The 23107-nt window shown below is 39.5% G+C and overlaps 1 protein-coding gene across 1 annotated transcript in view; it reads right to left on the bottom strand.

The window, feature by feature from the left end:
* Cpb2 (carboxypeptidase B2) overlaps positions 1-22480 on the bottom strand; it is a 35979-nt gene extending 13499 nt beyond the window's left edge. Inside the window, exons 1-7 of the mRNA XM_070003228.1 lie at positions 22355-22480; positions 11133-11208; positions 9067-9191; positions 6807-6915; positions 4274-4375; positions 1927-2031; positions 813-923 (exon numbers count right to left, since the gene is read on the bottom strand). Of these exons, the coding sequence (XP_069859329.1) occupies positions 813-923; positions 1927-2031; positions 4274-4375; positions 6807-6915; positions 9067-9191; positions 11133-11208; positions 22355-22428 (702 nt within the window). The 5' untranslated portion in view covers positions 22429-22480. The remainder of the gene's footprint in view (positions 1-812; positions 924-1926; positions 2032-4273; positions 4376-6806; positions 6916-9066; positions 9192-11132; positions 11209-22354) is intronic.
* Between the last annotated feature and the right edge of the window lie 627 nt (positions 22481-23107).

Genomic DNA, 23107 nt, shown 5'->3' with positions numbered 1-23107 from the left:
ATGGTAGACACTTCAAAATACTATGGGAATGGTAGAAGTGGTTTGGGGGCACAAATGACATAAGATTGGTCATGACTTGCGCTCTGGTTTAGCTCTTAAATATCCTCTAGAAACCCATGTGCCACTGGCTTGGCCACTAGTCTGAGGTTCTACTGGTTGTGGTTGGTGAGGTCTAGCTAAAGGAATTGATGTCATTTTGTGCATTCCGTGGAGGGTTATATTGGGACCCCACCCCCTCCTACTTTCTCACTGGTAGCTTCCCAGCCAAGAGATAAGTATCTTTTTATTTCCCCTGGGGCTTGAACTCTGGGCCTGGGCTCTGTCCCTCAGCTCTTCAGTTCAAGGCTAGCACTCTACCACTTTAACCACTTCTGGTTTTCTGGTGGTTAATTGGAGATAAGAGTCTCACAGACTTTCCTGCCTGGGATGGCTTTGAACTATGATCCTCAAATCTCAGCCTCCTGAGTAGCTAGGATTACAGGCATGAGCCAGCAGTGCCCAACTGAGATGAGTATCTTTGCGACACTATGTGTTCCCACCACATACCTTTCTTCTTCGTAAGTTTTCACCTCAGGTATTTTGTTACACTGATGGAAAGCTCACTAATACAATTTGATAATCATTGAGGCTGTGTGATATGTACACAGGATGTTACTATATAATATCTACTTTTATATATGTCTGAAATGTACCATAATAGATAGTTTTTTCTTTCAGAAGACCATTTTACCAAGATCCAGGATTATGGATATTGATGCTATACATCTTATATCTTCAATAAGGGCATGTTTTGTTTTCTGTCCTTCACCTACCTTTTTCCATGTGTAGTCATAACCATCCACATTAATTACTGGCATTACATAGAAGTCCACATGCCTCAGGATATTGCTGTACAGCCTTTCTTTTTCATAGAATTGAGTTACCTAGGAGTTAAGCCAAGTATGTTTAATAATATCTCATTTAAGCCCTTCTAAAATATTCTTTTTAAAAAAAGAAGTCATTTTTAAGTCATTTTGCATCTCCCAATTTGCAGATAAAAATTTCAGGAAGACCATTACTTTCTTAAAAGGACTGAAATTAGGGCATTCGACTGCTAAGCAGTATAAGTGCCTTTCATACGGTACCATCTTAATGAAGGCAGAAACTAAAGCTATACATTTCTGAATTGTCCTTTAAAAAACAAAATGAATTATTTATTAAAGCTTTAAGGAAACAAGTCTATTTTTCAGCTCCTTTTTCAGTAATTTGTTTCAATCAAAATTTATATCTACTTAAGCCCCATACTTAATTAGATAGTATTTCTATTTGTGGCAACATCACTATTTATTTTTTTTTTTTGGTCATGGGACTTGAACTCTGGTCTTGGGTGCTGTCCCTCAGCTCTTCAGCTCAAGGCTAGCGCTCTACCACTTGAGCCACAGCACCACCTCCAGTTTTCTGGTGGTTAATTAGAGATAAGAGTTCACAGACTTTCCTGCCCAGGCTGGCTTTGAACTGCGATCCTCAAATCTCAGCCTCCTGAGTAGCTAGGATTATAGGCATGAGCCACCGGCACCTGGCTACATGATTACATTTTGATTAATAGATTCATTTCTTTTATTTTTCAAATGAAAAGACATTCGATTTTCATGGATTGGTGGAAATAATGTTGTCAAATAGCCTATGCTACCTAAGATTTGAATTTTTTTTGCAACCCCACCAAAATTCAATCATTCTATTTTACAAAAATACAAAAACAATCTCCTTCTTTCCTTCCCTCCCTCCCTCCCTCCCTCCCTCCTTCCCTCCTTCCCTTTATGCCTTCCTTCCCTCCCTCTCTCCCTTCTTCCTTCCTTCCTTTCTTCCTTCCTTCCTTCCTTCCTTCCTTCCCTTTTTGGATTCATTTCTAATTGTTTGTTGCCTTAAGTTTTGCTCAAAATCACTTACATAGCCTATGAACCACAGACAGAAAGCAGGAGAGATCCATTCTCGGGCATGGATTCCACAGTCAATCCATATGGCATTTTTGGCTTTTTGTTCTTTTCCAGAAACCTACATAAATAAAAACCATAACTCATCAATCACAGTAAGTCTTGGGATAATAACTTTCCTTTAGATGGTACTTACATTTACTCCTTTTATCAGATATGTAGCATATGTCTTGTTCTCTATATTCATTTGGGAATTCTGAACAATAACTTAGAAGCTGGTGAGATTAAGGGACACTGGTTTAAGTCATACTGTTGGTGTGAGTTGGGACTAATGTCACGATCAGTGCTTTTGACTTGAAGTTCTTTTTGTCACCACCCCCTGCAATTACCTAAACACACAGTTTTGGGTGGCAGTATAAAAGCAGAAGTTCGAGAGCTAATGTTTCGAGTGTAACTTCACACCTTAGTTTCAGGTAAATAGGTGAGTGTTGAATAGCATCCTGGTAGGAGTAGACAGACACACACCAGGGACAAAAGCCCTCCTCCTTTCCCTAGAATGCACACATTTTGCATGCAGGCTGTTTCTCCTCACAAACAAACATACACATCTCATTTCACACACACAGACCATCAGATGAAGAGACAGACACTTTGTTGTGCATCATGATATATCTGGCTACCACAAGGTGTTCATTCTCAATGGCAGCCTTTGATGTCTTTACAGGACAAATTGATCATAATTTATTTAATCACAATTTTAGATCATGAGAGGAAGGAAGGAGAATTATAAAGTGAAACAAACATGTAGAGTTTTCAAAACAAGAGTTAAATATTACCATCGACACCATTCCAGGAGGTTCCTTCCCTCCAATATGGAGCTAGCAACAAGGAAGTCAAATGGCCACCCATAGCCACGTTGTACAATCAAAGAGAACCTAGATGATTGGATCTACTCAATGTCAAGAAAATGCTGAGTCATTTAGATCAGTTGTCTTGCTTGTTATTTTAAACAGCTGGCTCTGATTTTGACAGTATGGAGGAATTCCATAGACATTATTTTTACATCCCCCGTCAAGTAAAAGTAGAACCTACAAGCATCCCGATGCACGCTTTTCCAATATGTACATTCCAAGAGGTGCATACAACATAGCTGAAATAAATGTCACAGGCAGGTGCAATGATTCACAGATCTACTTTGGTTATTCAACCCACCCAATAAGAGGATCGGACATTTCACATGCCAGCCTTAACCCTGCAAGTTCTTGTCCATGGCAGATCAAAAGTGAGAAATTATAATGCTGCCAAAGATAAGAGAGGCTCACATATCATAATTTTGTGTAGATTCTGTCACTAAACCAAATGCATTTTTCCAATGATGCCATTTTTCAAAGATTATATTTATTTAAGGGAGAGAGTGATAGAAATCAGAACTACGAAATTAGAAGCTGTAACAGGCAGGAAGTCTTACCAACATGGCTACAATTTTTCCAGATGCTATGTATACTACCTTTACCAAGGTCAATTGATTAAAGAAAGAAAACATCCTATCTAAGGGAAGGCAGGTTGAGAGATTCTCTTCTATAAGATTTTGCAACTGAAATGGCCACAGGGGAAGTGAGCAGAGCAGGAGACATGACATGAGCCCCACTGCAAAGAACTCCAAAGAACCCTTTCCTACATTTGGTTGTTTGGTTCTTAACCTTAGTTTCAAAAGTAACACTATCTTTGTCTAGTAATGTCTTACTTTCTTTCAACTTCTCTCCATTTTTCCCATCTTCTTCTTTCTCTATGTATTTTCCTGTATCTCTCTGTCTCTGTCTCTTTCTTTGCCTCTGTCTTTCTCTCTCTTTCTGTGGTAGTGATGTAAATAAAACAGGGACTTGAAAAACAATCCAGACCACTTCCTTCATTTAGTCAGTGTTCATAGCCATGGGAAGGTAAATGGCTTGTGTAACATCACACAAAAACACACAGAGCTGATTCTATCACCAGGACTGCCGCTCCTCCTCTTCTTCCTCCTTTTCCGCCTCCTTTTGGTGTTTCAAGACCATCTGTATCCTGGACCAGCTTCAAACTCTCAGTCTTCCTACTTCAGCCTCCAAGTTGCTGGGATTATAGACATGAACCACCATACCCAGCTATAACTGGGAATTCCATTCTTAGTCTATCACTTCATGATTTAAGGGGAAAAATGAAAGGTAATAATAAATCTCTAAATAGCTAGCTATTAAGGTTGAGGAATACCTAGAATACAGATACTTCTAGAGCATAAATAAAATAAGATTCAGCGTATAACAAACCCTGTTGGAGAATTGATCCCCCTTTAAGGTGAAAGGTCGAAGAAGACTGTCCTCACAACATACCTTTAAAACATACAGTGGGTGTTTTTCATAAGAGGATCCAATGTGGATTTTTGTAAGCATGTCAGGGTACTGTGCAGTCATACTTTCTATCCAAGAATAGATCTATCCAAACAGAAACCAGAAGTTAGTAGCAGTACAGGTGCAGAAGATGTTCTGACCAAAGGAAGCAGACAACTTCCTTAGAGAAAGGAGATTCTTCTAAAACCTTTGTATTGGTCGGCAAATATATTTGTTTCAGCACAGTACACATTCTATGGCATGGCATTTTGTCAAAGAATCTCTATTAAGCAAATATAGTCATATACTTGTGTTTTCCTCCTGAGTCAATTCAACTTTTTCTTGAGGCTGTGCTAAAGAAAATTAACTTTAAAAAAACAAAATAATTAAAATCTACTTTGGAAAAACACTTTAAAATACTGTGTTTAAAACATTTCCCTCTCCCTACCAACCTTCACATAGCGGTGTCATATTCCTCTTCTTCATTTTGCCAACCACCTACTTAGCCTCTCCAGCAGCAAGCTTGTACAGTGTTGTTGGTGATTAATGGTGATGAATGGCTTATGTGGAATAAAAAGGGTAGGGAAGGCAAAAGGGTGTTTGTTTGTTTTGGTGCTAGTAATACAAGTTGAACTCAGGGTCTATGTGCTGTTGCTCAAAGTTAGTGCTCTACCACTTGAGCCACAGCACCACTTCTGGCTTTATACTGATTCGTTGGAGATAAGAGTCTCACAGACTTTCCTGCTTGGGCTGGCTTCAAACTGTGATTCTCAGATCTCAGCCTCCTGAGTAGCTAGGATTATAGACATGGGCCACCAGGGCCCAGCAGTTGTGGTTTTCAGGCCTCCATCACTCAGCCAAGCACATAGTTGCTAGAAAAAAGCACACTGTGTTCTGGTTTAACTCACTGGAAGGTATCAGATATTTTTTAAAGATTAAGTATAAAATCAGTGTCTCAGGCCTGTAATCCAACCTACACAAGAAGCCCAGATCTGAGAATCACACATCCAAGCCAACCCAAGGAAGAAAGTCTTTGAGATTCTTATCTCTAATTAACCACCAAAAAATCTGGAAGTGGAGCTGTGGCTCAAAGGATAGAGTACTGGCCTCAAGTAAAAATGCTGATAGACAAACACCCAGGTGATGAATTCAAACCCCAGGAACTGGCATACATTAGATAGATAGATAGATAGATAGATAGATAGATAGATAGATAGATAGATAGATAGATAGATAGATAGATAGATAGATAATTTAGGCATTCACATGCAGTGAGACCAGAGGACAAGACTGAGGGGAAGAACAAAAGGTTCAATGCCTCTATGCCTCTGGTCACAAAAAAAATTATTGAAATGAAAAATAAAAAATAAAATTGTTATTTCCTAAATCCTACATGTCATAAAGGCATGAATGTTGTCTCTAATAGTTTCTTGGTACCTAGTCAAAGATAACTTTAAAATATAGGCAAGATAGTGGCATACTCCTAAGAAAGAACAGAATTCATCAAGATGTTTTAACTACTGGGGTTTACTGTATCAAAGAAAAAGCTTCCTTAGGGATTTACTCTTTGGCTAATAAATATGAGGAAATGGTTCTTTGTGTACTGTGTAAAATCCAAAGCTGAGGGCAATCAAATATCAGCAACATACTAGATTTCCTCTAGAAAAAAAAAAACTGGAGCGTATAAATATGAATAGAAAATAACCCTGTTGCTCGGCACCAGTTGCTCATGCCTGTAATCCTAGCTACTCAGGGGGCTGAGAATTGAGGATCGAGGTTCAAAGCCAGACCAGGATGAAAAGCCCATGAGGCTCTTCCCCTCGTCCCCTTCATGAGACTCTTATCTCCAATTAACCACCAGAAAACCAGAGGTGGCACCATGGATCAATCAGTAAAGCACTTGCCTTAAGTTGAAGGGCTAAGGAACAGCATCCAAGCCCAGTGTATAAGCCCCACATCTGACAAAAAACCTCAAAACAAACAAACAAAAAACAACGCTGTTTCTTAAAGATTAAAACACAGTTATCATCATCATCATCATCATCACTGTGTTTGTTTAAAAATGTTCCCCTTTTGGGGAATTGAATGTACTTACTTGTAGTGTATTAAATATAACAACATATTGTTTTAATTCAGTGACATAGTCTAGCAATTATTCAGTAAGAGTAAAATTAGGATAATGATCCAAGGAGACACATATAATTGAGCTGGTAATTTTTTGTGCGGCAGTTTCAATGAAAAGATCCTATTCTTTATTTTCTATTGTTCCCTAGAATGTGGTGTGGCTTCCAGATGCTTGAGGTACTCTTGGACTTGGATAGACAATCTGTTTAGAGGCCATTTACCAAATATGACACAACTTATCCCAGGCAAGAGATCTACAACAGGATGAATAGCCACCTATCATCAACCTAAGTGTGATTCTTCTTTCTAACCATCCTCCACCAATTATGATCCTCGAATAATGTCTAGTGGTTGAAAGAGCCATGCTAGCTAAGTGAAAACAGTCACATTGGAGCCCAAGGCAGTGACTTACTTCACTTAGTGAGTGATAGTGTTCATAGTATAACGAGGAGGCCCGGGGACTGATTGTGTCGTTGGAGGTCTGCTTTCGTATAACATCTTCTACATCTTCCATCAAGATGCTAGGAGATGAAACAGAGAGATAATTGGTTTCCAGGCCAAGCACTGACTTCCCCACATGGCCCACTGCAGATACAGCAAGTGATCTTGGGGTTAACGTCCCTAACACCTCTGAAGTAAAATACCACTCCACTCTGTGACAAGCTGAATTCATAAATCTTTTCAGAGAAGCTAAATGGGCCCTGGAGAGAAGGCAGTGTCTATGAGGAATGGTTCCTGGACCACCCAGCCTTCCCCTTCCCTACCAACATCTACATATCTTGTGAGATTTAGGATGTTTTACATGAACACAGGGATGAATGGATACCTTACATTAATGCAGAGCATAGCTCATTATTCTGCTTCCAGTTAAGGATTCAGGAGACACAGAAAGCTTTCTCCTTTTGCTTTTCATCAACCTACACCATATGATTTGCTGTGCCAAGGATAATCAAATCTCTTGTAAAATAGAATTACAGACAGAAAGAAGATATAAGATGGGAATCTTATTTAAGTGATTAACCTGGGAAACAAACTTTTGACTGAATAAAGACATGCTCATCACCTGGGATGAACCATTTTCAGTGAATTATAGAATTAACACAAGTTTCTTCACTTTATTGAGGCCAATGTCAAAAGCCAAGTATCATCAAGGTTCGAGTTAGAATTCTAGCTTCACCACATTTGATCTTTCTTTATTTTATTTTATTTTATTTTATTTTATTTGAGAACATACTGTACAGAGGGGCTACAATTACATGGGCAGGATAATGCATACATTTCTTACCAAGCATTGCAGACTCCTCCTTTGTTTACCCTTCACCTCCCTTCCCAGCCTCCCCCCTCCCCCCCACACATTTGATCTTTCTGTAAGAAAGTTCCTCATAAAATATGTTGCCCAAATATGCTGGCATATTGGGGCAAGGTACCTTACATGGTTCAGTAAAAACTAAGAAATGTAAAGCCAAGTGACAGGAGCTTGAAAACAGGAGGATGGCATTTCAAAGCCAGCCTGCAGAAAAGTCCAAGAGGCTTCAAGTCTAGTTAGTCAGCAAAAACCCAGGCTGGAGGTGGAGTGATAGGGTAAGTGACAGCTGTGTGTGAAAAAAGTGAAGCTGATATCAACACACATACATGCGCGCGCGCGCACACACACACCACAAATGTTAAGTAATGCAATTGTAGATTAAGTTAGCATAGTTTCTAGAAGGCAGTAAACACCTATAATATATCATTGATAGTTATTCTAGCTTGTTATCCAGAGGTTGCATTGGCCTTAAGAAGTTAGGGTAGGGCTGGGAAGGTGGCTAGTGGTAGAGCGCTTGCCTTGCATGCTTGAGGCCCTGGGTTCGATTCCTCAGCACCACATAACCAGAGAAAAAGCCAGAAGTGGTGCTGTGGCTCAAGTGGTAGAGTTCTAGCCTTGAGCTGAAGAGCTGAGGGACAGCGCCCAGGCCCAGAGTTCAGGCCCCACAACCGCCCCCCCCCCACAAAAAAAGAAGTTAGGGCAGCAGGAGGATCCCAGCAGTTGGGTGGTAAATAGGGTGAGAAGGCCGTGGACAAGACGAACAGAAGTGTGGAGTCTGAATAGAAGTCACTCCTGATACACTTAGAAAACCTAAAATCATGTAATCCCTATGGTGGGAGTTATTTCATCTCTAATTTACAGAAGTGACATGCAGAGAGGTAGATAATTCCTACAGGACCATATGAGTGGGCAAGTGGCTGTAGCAGACTCCAGCTCAGGTTCTCTGCAGGGTCAGAGCAGCTGGCACCTCTTCTGGATCTGCAGAAGTGCTCTATGACTTCGTGAAAGAAGAATTCACAAAGCTAATATTACCTCCTCCCCACCTAGTCCAGCATCATTTGTCAAGAGACACTGGTATACCTACCACGATGGGTGACAACTTGGATTCTAGGGGTACATACAGAGCAGAGTGCTGACAGAAAGAGGAAGGAGGAGTTGGGCAGGTAATTATTACTTCTGCTAGAGGACTGAAGTTCTGAGAGGTTAACCCAGTTGTTACAGAACTGAGTTGATCACCAGTTCATTTCGTCCACACCACCATGTTTCATATTCTTCATTTTCTCCATGAAGCAATTATACCACTTTCTAGTCAGATGCATGGCAGGCATCTATAATAGATATTCATCATATAACATGCAATGCCTACCTGTATGGAATTCTGCTTGAATTCAAGTGGTCTTTCACATTGCTGACATCAGACTCATTCACAAAAAAATGCACTTCTTTTCTCCGCTCAATAAAGTCAGCTGTAACTGGCTGCCAGAGAACAATCTATAGTGGCAGGGAGAAAAAAAATGGATAAAATAAAAACGGAGCTGCCTTCATCATTCTTATCTATAGCTAGAGTCATAATTTGTCTGTAAAAGGGACACAAAAAGGCCATTTTTCAGATATGATTGGTCCCCATCCTTGCATGTGAAAATATCAACTTCAATTTGTGGGGGACTCTTTTTGTTCTTTTATGTAAGTCTAGCTGGTAAAGAAGATCTACAGCAAACAGGATACTCAAATATTTGATGAGACAATGAATGAATGAATGAGTTTATGGATGTATATGTCAGATGTTTAAAAGAAAACATTTTTGTCTAGAAAGAGAGTTGATTAAACATTGATTTTATTTCATAAAATTGCATGTGCTTGATATTATCAAGTCAGCCCTCCTGTCCTTTTTAATTATGGCCTTTGGGCAATGTCTTTCAATAATGTTTACATTTGTCCCATTTTACTATACTTTTCCAAAGCACTTTCACACTAATTTGCTTTCATCATTATAATACTACTTTGACATTAGTCAGGCAGATGTTGTTATTTTCGTTGTTCCGATGAAGAATTAAGCTAATTTGTCTAAAATCATATATCAACTAGCAGCAGAGGAAACATGCTAAATTCCTGATGTTTTCTTTAGTGGTATTTCCTCCTTCTGCTAAGATGGTCTCCAATGCTGGCCTGGCAGGTCACTGAATCTGTCTTTTCAGATAAAAGACTCAAGTCATGAGAGATTAACCCACTCAGCTCTTCTGCTGCCAGGAGCAGAGATAACCAGGGCTTCCAGTGGTCAATGCTGGCAGGGCACGGTATGCTGAGTTGGCTGGCCAGGGCTGTAGCCAGCACTTGCACTGTGAATGTATTTGCCCAGTTTGATTTCTCCCAGTTACAGGGTTCTTAGCACAGGGGATTTAGCACCGCCTGTTATCTCCAGATCCCTCTTGATTGCCAGAAAACACTCTCCTTATTACTTTTGCTCTAATCTGTTCTGTTTCTCAGAGATCACTAACAAACACAAATCCATCAAGTTTCTACCATGGTCACTTTCTAACTCCTAACAATGTTCTACACCTTAACATATTAACAAGATGGATTTCAGGTATGGAAAATTTAATCATTGTTACCTTGTTTATTCCTTTGTTAAGATTCCACTGTTGTTTGTTGTTGTTTACCTGTTTTTTTATGTTAGTTTTAGAGCCTGAACTCGCGTTGCTATCCTTTAACTTTTCTGTTCTGGCATTCTACCACTTGAGCCACAGCTCCATTTCTGGCCTTTTGGTGATCAATTGGAGATAAGAATCTCATGAACTTTTCTTGCCTAGACTACCTTTGAACCATGATCCTCAGATCTCAACCTCTTAAGGAGCTAGGATTACAGGCATGAGCCACCAGTACCCAACTCAAGATCTACTGATTTGTAAGCAAAATTCAATTGAAACTTTGCTACTCTAGCAGCCTTGTAAGGACATACTGTATAACCACAAAGTACTGTTAGGAAATTACAGCACAAAGGAAGGTTTGATCCCAGGAAGCAACAGCTCTATGGCTGTGGGAATAAGGGAAACCTTTGAAAGGGGGGTTCTTGGCAGGCCTCAATGGCTCTTGTCTATAATCCTACCTACTCAGGAGGCTGAGATCTGAGGATCATGGTTTGAACCAATCCGGGAAGAATAGTCCCCAGGAGGCTCTTATCTCCAATTAACCACTCAAAAACTGGAAGTGGCACTGTGGCTCAAGTGGTAGAGCACTAGCCTTGAGCACAAAGAGGCTCAAGGACAGTGCCCAGGTCCCAAGTTCAAGCAGCACAACTGACAAAAAAAGAAAAAGAAAAAAGAAAATGGGGTTCTTTCCAGATACATATAAGACATCCAGCATGTAAGAAGGGACATGGCACACAGTGTTCATACAAAATACAACCAACATGAACATAAAGTGAAGAGAAATTACCTCATAGATTGCAGTAAGATTCTTCAGAACTTGAACTTGCCTAGTGGTTCTAGGAAGAGCAGATAAAACCTGGCCACTAGGAAAAAGATAAAACAGATTTTAGTAAAACAAAAATATGAAAAAATCCATACATATATTATACCGAAGGGCCTTTCAGATAATTGTAAGAAGGAAACAAAGTGTAAAATGTTAGGCTTGGGCATGGTTGTTTAGACCTGTAATCCCAATTAGTTGGGAATGTGAGATAGAAGGGTTGAGATTCAAGATCAGCCAGTCAAAAAAGTTAATGAGATCTTATCTCAAAAAAAAGAAAGAAAGAAAGAAATGGGGTTGGGAAGGTGGCTCAGTGGTAGAGTGCTTGCCTCACAGCATGCATGAGGCCTTGGGTTCGATTCCTCAGCACCACATAAGCAGAAAAAGCCGGAAGTGGTGCTATGGCTCAAGAGGTAGGGCGCTAGCCTTGAGCTGAAGAGCTGAGGGACAGCGCCCAGACCCAGAGTTCAGGCCCCACGACCAACTAACTAACTAAATAAACAAATAAACTAATGCAAAAAGATTTGGATTGTGGCTTAAGTGATTGAAAGCCTGCCTAGCAAGCGGGGAGCTTGCTAGACACTGGACCACCACAGCAGTATAAGTCTTCCTTTTTTTTCTTTCTGTTCCTCAGCAATTGCAGAATCAAAAGCTCTCTTGAGTGAGGATGTGTGTGTGTGTGTGTGTGTGTGTGTGTGTGTGTGTGTGTGTGTGTATGTGTGTGTGTGTGTGTGTGTGTGTGTGTGTGTGTGTGTGTGTGTGTGTGTGTGTACAAAATCTGACTCAGGGAAGAGGGAATAAAAGGAATCACCTGAGCAGCCTAAATGGACAGCAGGTTTCTGGCCCCATTGTCCTGCTGCTTGCTTTGAGTGGTCTTTATTTTCACTTTGTAATAAAGCTTTCCTTGTTTGACTTTTTGTGATTCCTGACTCTATTTCTGTAACTTCGCCAGAGAACCAGAACCCATGGCTTGTGCATCAGCAAGAGCACAAACTGAGCAAATGGAAGGCCCTGAGTTCAAACTCCAGTACTGCTGTCAGTGAGGAAGAGAGGAAGAGGGAATGGGAGAAGGAAAGGAGAGAAGAGAGAGAGTAAGTTAAGTATGAATGTCCGGGATATAATGGCAGGAGACCCAAGAGCATGCTGGGAAGATGCCAACTTGCTCATTGTTGCCAAGTACAGGATCTGGGTGTTCAGAGATGAGAAGAATATGGATAAGCAGAAATGAATTTGGCAAGTTATGTTAGCCTCTCCTAGATAAAGTTGAGAATGCACGCTAAGAAATTTGGAGTACATACAAAATTAAGAGCTAGTAGAGTAACATCATCGATGGAAGGGTGGTTTTATTTGGAGAAACATGATTAAAGGATTCCAAACCATGGAAACAAGCCTATAGAGACTGGATTATGGAAGAGGGAGGAAGTAGCTCATAAAAAACTATATACTGGGAAATTTTATGCCAGTCCTACTAGACAGCATAAACTGTTCAACCACTGCTTTAGGACATATGTTGAAACTTATGGATTATAACATTATTCAGAAAAGGTAACAGGAAAGCTAGGTGAAGGCTTGTCAGTAAGAGAGCTGTTAAATCTGGGGTGGTGTCTTCACATCCCAGTATGTTTCACAGTCATAAAGAATGAAGTTGATTTATGGAAGTTCTCTAAGGGCAATTTTCATGATGTATTAAGGGAGCGAAGCAAGATGTGTCAAACTGTGAAATATGATCCTATTCTTGGAAAAATATTAAGAAAAAGAAAAGCTACTTTGTGTTAAGAGTAGGAGAAGGTTATGAATAAAGAACACATTGTTAACACTGATTTGGAAGATGGAAATTGTAATTGAAGGTGAAAGGAGGAGCGAGTCAATATGATTTTATTTTCAGTATTGACAACCAGCCCAGGGCCTTGTGCATATATAGTTTATTTTCTCTTTCTCTCTTTATTTTACTTCCTCTCTTTTTCCCTCCCTCTCTCTCTCTTTCTTTTCCTTCCTTCCTTCCCTCTTCCTTTTCTAATTTACTTAGTTCAAGCCATTGCTTTCTTGAAGCTTCTAAAAATCATCCAGTCAGCATGTTAGTACCATCTCCCAAGGATCAAACTGTTTTAGCATGTTTTTAAATGTTTTAGCATGGCCAAATTCATCTCATCATTAGGGTGTAGTCACTTGCATTAATTCACATGTCTAGCACAGCCAGGCTTTGTTTTAACTTTCGTCATTAGTTTGGAGGTCAGACGCGAAGTGGCAGTAGATTCTGAGAGGCAACAGTTGGACACACCACTAGAGAATGAGCTCCCTGACAGCATCGGGGACAATGAGATCTCTTGACTGTCAGTAGGGCACAATTATTACAATGAACAGCAAGGTTGGAATCATAGCCAGAGAGAATAATCCCCACAAAGCTATGGACTTAAGAGAGCACAGAGTTCTCAAGGACAAGATAGATGAATAGCCAGCAAAAGTGTTGCTAAATCTTTGCAATCAAAATTAAGTAAGAATGGATAAAGAAGGAGAAGCTGAGGACAGCTTTTCAAATGTCACCATTCATTGCCCAGTGTCTGGAACTGAGTCAGCACTTAGATTGAGAGTTTGTGCTGGAAGTGGTTCTCAGGTAACCACAAGAAAAATCCTATAGCAGTATGAAAAACATCCAAATGGATCATGACTCCTGGAGTCCTTTCCTAGAGACCTATGGCAATTTACTCCAGCAACTGCACACTGAGGAAAAGAATACTGAACACATTTTGAGTTCTGTTGGATGCAGGAATTAAATGGATATTGATATATTGGGTATCTAGAGCCCAGGAGTAAGTCTAGCTCCGAGTAGGTGCATTGGGTCCACATATCCTTTCATGATTATTTCTCTGGAGCCCAAGTGTATACTTGTAATGTATACAGTTGGTAGTTGGCCAAACTTCTACATTAGTTCCTTACTTGTAAGGCATAAAGTTATCATAGTTGGAAAAGAAAACCTAAAGATATACTTTGTGGAGGGGAAAGGAAAAAACAAATTGTTTAAATAGGGATACAGGTGGACCCATTGCAACAATGAGATGTACAAGAAGTTATGTCGAAAACAAACTTTACAACTTTGGCTGGGGGTAGAGGGAGGGAGAAGCGGAGGTGGGGGGAGGAGGTGGGAAGGGATGGGAAGGGGAAACAAAGGAGAAGGCAACAATGCTTGATAAGAAATGTACTCATTACCTTGCACATGTAATTGTAACCCCTCTGTATGGTATTTTTACAATAAAAAAAAAGAAATCTCTGATTGGATAGGAACCCCTATCCAATCCACACTTAATTCACCAGCTCACCTGCCATCAATTGCTGTCACTGTCCTCAATGTGTTATCTTTGCTAGGATAGGGTTTGTGATATTCAGTTGGCCATCCCCATTAAATCAGCACCAGAAATAGTCAATATCAGCCAGCAATAGGGGCTCACACATATAGTTCTAGATACTCGGAAGGCTGAGTATCCAAGCCAGCCCAGGTAGGAAAGTTCATGAGACTCTTATCTCTAATTAACTACCAAAAGGTTGAAAGTGGAACTATGGCTCAAATGGGACAGCACTATCCTTAAACACAAAACTCAGGGACAGCCTCCATATCTAGAGTTCAAGCCTAAGGACTGGCACCAGAAAGCAAGAAATCAAGAAAGAAGGAAAGAAAGGAAGAAAGAAAGGAAAAAAAGAAAGAAAGAAAGAGGGAAAGGAAGAAAGAAAGAAAGAAAGAAAGAAAGAAAGAAAGAAAGAAAGAAAGAAAGAAAGAAAGAAAGAAAGAGGGAAAGGAAGAAAGAAAGAAAGAAAGAAAGAAAGAAAGAAAGAAAGAAAGAAAGAAAGAAAGAAAGAAAGAAAGAGGGAAAGAAAGAAAGAAAGAGGGAAAGAAAGAAAGAAAGAGGGAAAGAAAGAAAGAAAGAGGGAAAGGAAGGCAGGAAGGCAGGAAGGAAGGAAGGAAGGAGAGAAAGAAAGGAAGGAAGGAGAAAGAAAGAGAGAAAGAAAAAGAACAAAAGAAAGAAAAGAAATAGTCAATATCCACTTAGGAGCTAGGTGCTGGTGGCTCATGCCTGTAATCCTAGCTACTCAGTAGGCTGAAATCTAAGGATTGAGATTTGAAGTCAGTCTGGGCAGGAAGGTCCATGAAATTCTTATCTCCAATCAAGCATCAGAAAGCCAGAAGTGGAGCTGTGGTTAACTTTGAACAAAAGAGCTGAGGGACAGCACCCAGGTCCTGAGTTCAAATCCAATGACTGACTCTGTGTGTGTGTGTGTGTGTGTGTGTGTGTGTGTGTGTGTGTGTGTGTATACATGGAACTATCTCCATCCATATATTTACACACACACATACACCACACACATGTATATGGTCAAGTGTATACTTAGAGTTTTGCTTCAGCATAAATAAACTTTCCCACGCTCTCTCATGTAACAGTCTAGAAGGACTTAGCCTATGTGGGTATATGCCAGCCCACTGTATGCCATAATGTTACTCATGGGTCTAATGATGACACCAAGTACATTGGAGGCCTCTATAAGATGCATGTGCTCCAAAGGGTGGTTATATATACTATAAAAATTGAGAGTGTCATTTTAGGGAAAACTTAAGGATCAAGTGATCTGGGGGTAAACTGAATCAGCCTTTCCAAACTAAAAGAAAAAATGATTACATCTTTTAGTTACATGACAAAGAAAAGAGAACAGCTCTTTGGTAGAACTCTGGGATTTTGAATATGCCTTCCATATCCTTACATATGCCTTTAATCCATGCATTGGGTGAGATGTAAGGCCACTCTTTTGTGAGATGACCAAAACAGATAGTAGATGGTTCAGGAAGTACTAACAAGGCCATTGACAGAGCAGTTAGAATTAGAGGTATCTGTAGGGTGAATACACATACCTTGAGGAACCAATCAACTTCTTTGGGCATAATGACTTCACCTCATCCCTTCTACTCTAGATATTATTATCTTACTATCCCTGCCTGCTAGCATCACCATAGAAGATCATAGAGCATTTCATCCACTGATATATGATCTCTTATTGAATAGTATTAAGAGATTTACTTCACAACAAAAGAATTGCAAATGTTGGCACATTATCATGGGATCCACTGGACCTACCATGTACCACACCACCCAGAAGCCAGAAACTTGAAATAGTATTAGAATGCCATATCGAAGGATTAGTAGGGCTGCTAACTTGGAAAAGGGCAACGTCTTGTCAAACACAGCACATCATGAGATGCTATGTTTCTACAGAGAGAATGCAGTAACCAAGTTGGAGTGGAGTAGCTTCATTTACCATCATTCTAAACGATCCACTAGAGGATTTTTTACTTTCAATCTACAAATATGGACTCTGTTAAGTTTAATGTTCTGGTAGCCAGCGAATAAGTGATTTTCAAAGGAGCATACATAACATGAGCCTATTAATGAAAGCTGTTGCAACTACCTAGTGATTTTAGCCTCCTTGTGTCAACAGATTGTAGGAGGGAGAAGACGTAGCATGTTAGAAAGGGTAATTGATGCTGGTTATGGGCAGGATATTGAAAACTGCATTCACACAATTAATGTGGCAAGGAGCGCTATATTTGTCATTCAGGCAATAAACCTAGGCACTCTGTAAAACTCTTGCCCAATTTAATGTATGTAAGTGCAGCAGTTGTAGCTCAACAGAGTATGGTGTTTGGAACTTTGGCCTGTAGGGAACAGGGTAGATAAACGCAGCTGCTAGCTTAGGGTGACAGGAATACAGAATAGGTGTTGGAGAAGGATACGGTGGCTCAAAACTAGCCACAACTGTGGAAGCTATAGTTCATTCCACTACTATTACTCTATTACTACTATTACTGTACTATTACTGTGTTTCTTCCAGGACTGGAAACCAATCAGAGTCACAGAAGAGTTGCTCTGAAAGCTTACATTTTAAAGCAAATTGGTCTGAGTGGCATAGAGGGTGAGCTATAGAGGATGCTTTACTCAGTCAGATCCTCATTCAGAAATAAACTCTCATTTTTTAGCTTATAGTGCTGAAAATTACATTTCCAGCTGAGTCCTTTCCTTAACAGAAGGATAGGTTGCCCTCTGCCAGGTCTAGCCTGCATCCAGTGACTAATAAGCAGGATGCCTGCTTGCTCCCCTTTGAAATACTGTAATCCTGCAAGCCTATGGGGGAAGATGAAGCTGAAGTATCACAGTTCAATTCCCCCTCTGCCTAATTCTTCCTCACTCACTCCTCGACAGCCGTTGATTCCATCCTCCCAGTCAGCCTCCCACATGCAAATCCCCTGGAGTCTACTTCCTGGGGGAAGCGAGTCTATAACAATTACAGTCTAGTCTGTGAGATAAACCATGGAAATTGATAATGATGACCAAAGTGCATTAGGTAGAACGATGAAAATAGCTCAATGTAACCCATTGAATAGTTTTTAAAAGGAGGGGATAAGAAAGAGCAATATGGGGTAGTTATGACCAAAGTACATTATACGCATGTGTTGAAATGTCATAAGAAAACACATAAATACTAATATATTTTTTGTCGGTTGTGGGGCTTGAATTCAGGGCCTGGGCACTATACCAAGCATTTTGGTAATCAAGGCTAACATTCTTACCACTAGAGCCATAGCACCACTTCTGATTTTTTTTTTTTTTTTTTTTTTTTTTTTTTTTGTCAGCCATGGGGCTTGAACTCTCAGCCTGGGCACTGTCCCTAAACTCTTCAGCTCAAGGTTAGCACTCTACCACTTGAGCCACTGTGCCACTTCCGGTTTTCTGAGTGTTTATTGGAGATAAGAGTCTCACAGACCTGCCTGCCCAGGCTGGCTTTAAACCACGATCCTTAGATCTCAGCCTCCTGAGTAGCTAGGATTACAGGCATGAGCCACCAGTGCCAGGCACCACTTTTGATTTTTGAGTGGTTAACTTGGGATAAGAGTCTTATGGGAACTTTTCTGCCTGGGCTGGCTTTGAATCACAAACCCCAGATCTCAGCCTCTTGAGTAGCTGGGCTTATAGTTATGAGCTACCAGTGCCTACCAACAAATACTAATAATAAAACAGACAAGTGCTATCTTTGAATGGTATAAATAATCTGCTATCAGAATACAATGTCAAAAGTTGCTTTGGGCTATGGCAGTCAGAGAACGGGAATTTCCTGAGAGGAAGGATTCAATGAATAAGAGAAGAAATGGATGACCTGCAGTGTATGAATGGACAGAGTTCAAGGAATAGCAAGTGACTCAGGTGGGCAAGAATATGGGGCTTCAGTAAAGATGTACCAAGAAATAAAAGCAGGAGGAGTGGAAGGTTAGGATCTGACCATTAAGGATCTGAAATTCCAGAGACAGGATTTTAGTATTTAGGCATCATTTGGGAGTGGCAAACTCAAGGGGAGCTAGTTTTTTGAGGTGAAAAATAAAGAAATAGAAAAAGATCGAAAAGTACAAGCAAAAGAAAAGTAATAGCAGGTTGCTTAATTTAAAAAAAATTACAGTCAGGCTCTAAGACTGCATATTGTGGTTATCATAATGATTATGATTATTATCTTTAAATAGTTGTACAGAGGGTTTTCAATTCAACATGTGGCTGGTTAATAGGTAACAGTTCTGGCATGCCAGCTTAGCTATCCAGATCCTTCGTTTTTAATCCCTATGTAGTACTTCTTGCTTCCTCTAAGAATGTGATTGTCTTCATCAAAGTCTGTCCCCTGAAAGGTTTCTCAGGGAAAGTTCACACTTATGGTTCTGAAGGATTATGTTGCATTTAAAAAAAAGTTGGTGAGATGTTTCTGAGTCATGGAAAAAAGCCTAAAGCTACAATTTAGTTACTTGCTTTACAGGCTTTTGGGGCCACTGGCAATCTGTTTTTGGAGATGAAAATAATTTATCATCAGGAGCTAAGTGAAAGAGAATAGGCAGGTCTCCAGTTTATTCTTCAGGTAGATGGACAGAACACCAAGCTAGCACAGAGAAGCCTTCTTGTGTCTGTGAATAATTCAGAAGCCTTATAGCCAAATGCTCCCCCGCCCTCCAGTTCCTTCCCGGCTATGTTTCCTCACTTTCTTTTCCTTAACAGCCCAACTGACAAGCAGCATTTAGGTAATCATTGCACAACACAATTAATGACTGTTTATAAAATTGCCAGTACTTTATTTTTACCCTTTACAGTGTTTGGCCTTTAAGATCAAGTAAATATTAATATTTGGGTTTTGAGCTATCTTCCTCTTTGGCATGTGGTATTTATGCCTTTAATTTTTTGTTGTTGTTGATGTTGTTTTTCCAGGACATTTCACTGATGAGCTTTATTAAAATGCACCTACAAATCAGCCACGAAGAGATTGCCTGAATACAAAGTGTTATTAGGAAAATGGTCACGACAAGGAAACAATAATGAAGAAACAGCTTTAGGAAAATACTGGGCCATTAGTTCTTTTTAGAAGGGCTTAGATTCTAGCCCCCAGAAATAATTTATCAAAGGCTGCCACTCTGAATGGAATTAGATTTCCCTTTTAGCTTCAGTAATGGGTCATTCCTAGAAAAACAGTGCAGAAACACAGAAACATCTGGTATATGTGTGCATAAAATATATATATATATATATATATGTATGTATATATAAAAGAAGCAGTTTACCTTTCCCTTTCTTGCAGGATATACACATTTTAAACATTTTCAATGTGCTATTATTTGGTTAAATTATAGTCATATTCTCATTCTCTCCAAGCACCAGTATAAATCAAATTTCAGAGTATTTGCTGAAGCAAAAAATAACGAGATCCATGAATATGGGAATTTTCTTGATTATATCTTTACCTCTTCGCCATTTTCTTTTGTCTATCTCCTTTTACCTTATGCATCCCCACTGAACTTATTTTTAAAAACTTTACTTATTTTAAAGAGATATAGTAAGGTTTTTGGTAGAACTTGAAACTAAATGGCCATCCTGTTTAGTTGCCTATGAATCAAGATGGTAGCCCCTATAGTCCCAGTTGCCCACAAAGGCTGAAGCAGGAAGATTACTGGAGTCCAGAAGTTCAGGGACAGCCTAGTCAGCAAAATTCAGAAAAACAGAGGCCAGGATGGAGGTAAAAATGTATAATAGCCCTTCAACAGTCAGTCCCAAGTTTGCTTGTACTGGGTTGGTCCTGTGGCCATACATACACCTATCAGTAGGTGAGGACCTTGATCCCTCCTATTCTTTCCCCCACTACACACTTCCAGGCCAGCTTTCCACTATCTTCTCTTTGAATTCACTGTGACTAAATATAACCTCCTTCAAACCGATTCCTTTTACAGTTTCTTTGCAATTTTTTTTAAAAATTACCATAGATAGTATGGTAATTTCACTCCAACATTTCTACTCATGTGCATAATGTATTTCATTCAGTTTCACCCCCTCTATCATCCTTCCTCCATCCAGTTCTTAGAATAGTTTCAGCAGACTTTATTATTCTGTTTTCATACATGCAAAGAATCTCCTTGAATCATATTCATCTCTATTCACCTTTCACGATTTCTAGATTGTTTAGCAGCAAGGCTATGGAGTGTAGCATTGTAATGAAGCTTAAGTGCATTCAATCCAAATTCTACACTTATTCTTACATTTTTTTCCCCTGATGTAAAATGTCAAAACATGGACAGGATGTGGTGGCACGTTCCTGTTCTCCTATCTACTAGAATGTGAAGAAAGAAGGATAGTGTGAGCCCAGGAATTGGGGGATAGCATTAGCAACATAGAAAGACCTTATTTCAAAAAAAGAAAAAGAAAAATATTCCTAGAATGTAAGGTGATAGGCATAACATTGCCCAGTGCTGAGTCAAGTACCTTGCTGACAAGGAATGTAAGACTACAGTGTCTAATTTGGGGGGGGGGTCCGGTCGTGGGGCCTCTGGGCCTCTCCCTCAGCTCTTCAGCTCAAGGCTAGCGCTCTACCACCTGAGCCACAGCGCCACTTCCGGCTTTTTTTCTTTTTCTTATGTGGTGCTGAGGAATCGAACCCAGGGCCTCATGCATGCAAGGCAAGCGCTCTACCACTGAGCCACCTTCCCAGCCCTACAGTGTCTAATTTGAACATGATGTCATCACTCTTCTTCTCCCTCAATCTCTTTGTCCCTTAGTTAAACCAAACATTAAATTAGGGAACATTAAAAATAGCAAAAACCTTTAAATCATGCTCATCTGATGTGCTAATAAAATAGAGACATAAGCCACTAATTATTCTAGTAATTTTAACTCCTGTGTCAATTCAATAAAACCAGTATTTTATGGAGGGATTTGTTACTTGCTACTTGACAGTTATATTGAGCCAAAGAAAACATTAATCACCTACTTAGTAATGATGTACAAACACAGCTTCAGGCTCACCAGAGAAACTGTGTTCTCTGAACTATTGTCCTATTTTTTATGACTCAGAAAGTTGTTTGTTAAAGTTTTTCTTGCTTTTAGTGTGTTCCTTTGCCAATACATCTCCATTGCTCTTGTTGTAGACATGAGGAGAGAAGTCTGACTCACAGTTAAAAAGAATGATAAAAGCAAAACAAAAAGGAAAAAAAGACAATTCAAAAGCAAACAGTATCAATTTTCAAGAGTCTTAAATTTGACTAGTTAATAAATACATGTATCCTGGAACTACTTACTCATTATTTTATACTTACTTATATATAAATTCACTTATGGTTCATGATAGAATATACTAAAAGAATCACTCTAAGAAAAATAAAATTAGATGTTCATGTATGTGATCTCCATAATACAATTTTCCTTCCGTTCATGTTCTATGATGAATAGTCACCATTCAAATCTCCTATTTAATACCTTTACCCTCTTCTCCCTCCCATGTTCTCTGTACAAGAGGAAAATAAATTACCTATGGTTAATTTAAATATTTAAATAAATAGAGAGGAAGAAAATAAATTATGTTAGGATATACATAATTACCTTTGTAAAGATTCCATTTCTTTCAATTTCCATTGAATATCTTATCATCTAGGATTCTTCCAGTAATGAAAAACTAAGCAAAAGAAAAGCATTTCTTCTATCGAGTGATAATCTATTATACTGAAATCACATATTCATTACAGCAACTTGTAAAATTTCTAAGAATTGGCCTTCAATGGTTCAAAACTTTGCTACTCCACAGCCCACTATGCTGACTGTAATCTATGGCTCCCTACTTTCTAGATTCCAATGAATTACCTCTGAAAGGCGAAGCTGTGTTTCTCACAGAGGAAGACAAAGGCTGCCAGGAGTCCAAGGCTACAAAGCTTCATCCTGACAGTGAATTTCTGTATGGTAAAGTTCTCTGAAGAGAAAGTCCCAGAGAGATGGTTGCCTAAGAGTCTTCTTTACACACTGGTTAAAATATAATGGCATGTTTCTTCAATCATGTGACTCAATCAACTTGGCTCCCACTTCCACTCTCTAAAAGAAAAAAATACATGTTTATGGTAGCTCAGTTGATAGCTGATCCTTCAAAAAGAACGTGTGATGAGAGTCATTTACACTGTCTAGAGGACATTTAATTCCTCAGGGAAGAGAAGGCCTAGAAAATAGTAAGAAAGCAGGATATGTTCAGGCCACAGGAAAACCATAGTCATAAACGATTGACTGAGGGATCTTATTCCATGCTGATATGGAGATCTCCAGTGAAGTATCAAAAACATCTTCCATCAGGGCACCCATGACTCCTGCAATGTAATCCTACATGCCTATATTTAGGAAGCTGAGATCTGAGGATTCAAAATCAGCTCTGACATGAAAGTCCATGAGTCTCTTATCTTCAATTAACCATCAAAAAGCCAGAAGTGGAGCAGTGGCTCAAGAGGTAAGGTGCTAGCCTTAAGTTAGTCAGCTAAGGGACAGTGCCTAGTCTCTGAGTTCAAGCCCCAGTACTGGTACAGAAACAAAAAAAAACATGACTTTGCTTGCTTCTGTCTTTTTCAACATTTT

This window comes from Dipodomys merriami, unplaced genomic scaffold (genome assembly GCF_024711535.1).
Source record: "Dipodomys merriami isolate MVZ:Mamm:240054 unplaced genomic scaffold, mDipMer1.0.p SCAF_6, whole genome shotgun sequence".
NCBI classification, from domain to species: Eukaryota; Metazoa; Chordata; class Mammalia; order Rodentia; family Heteromyidae; genus Dipodomys; species Dipodomys merriami.
Note: the sequence above shows the minus strand (reverse complement) of the source record. Positions and strands in the feature narration are given on the sequence as shown.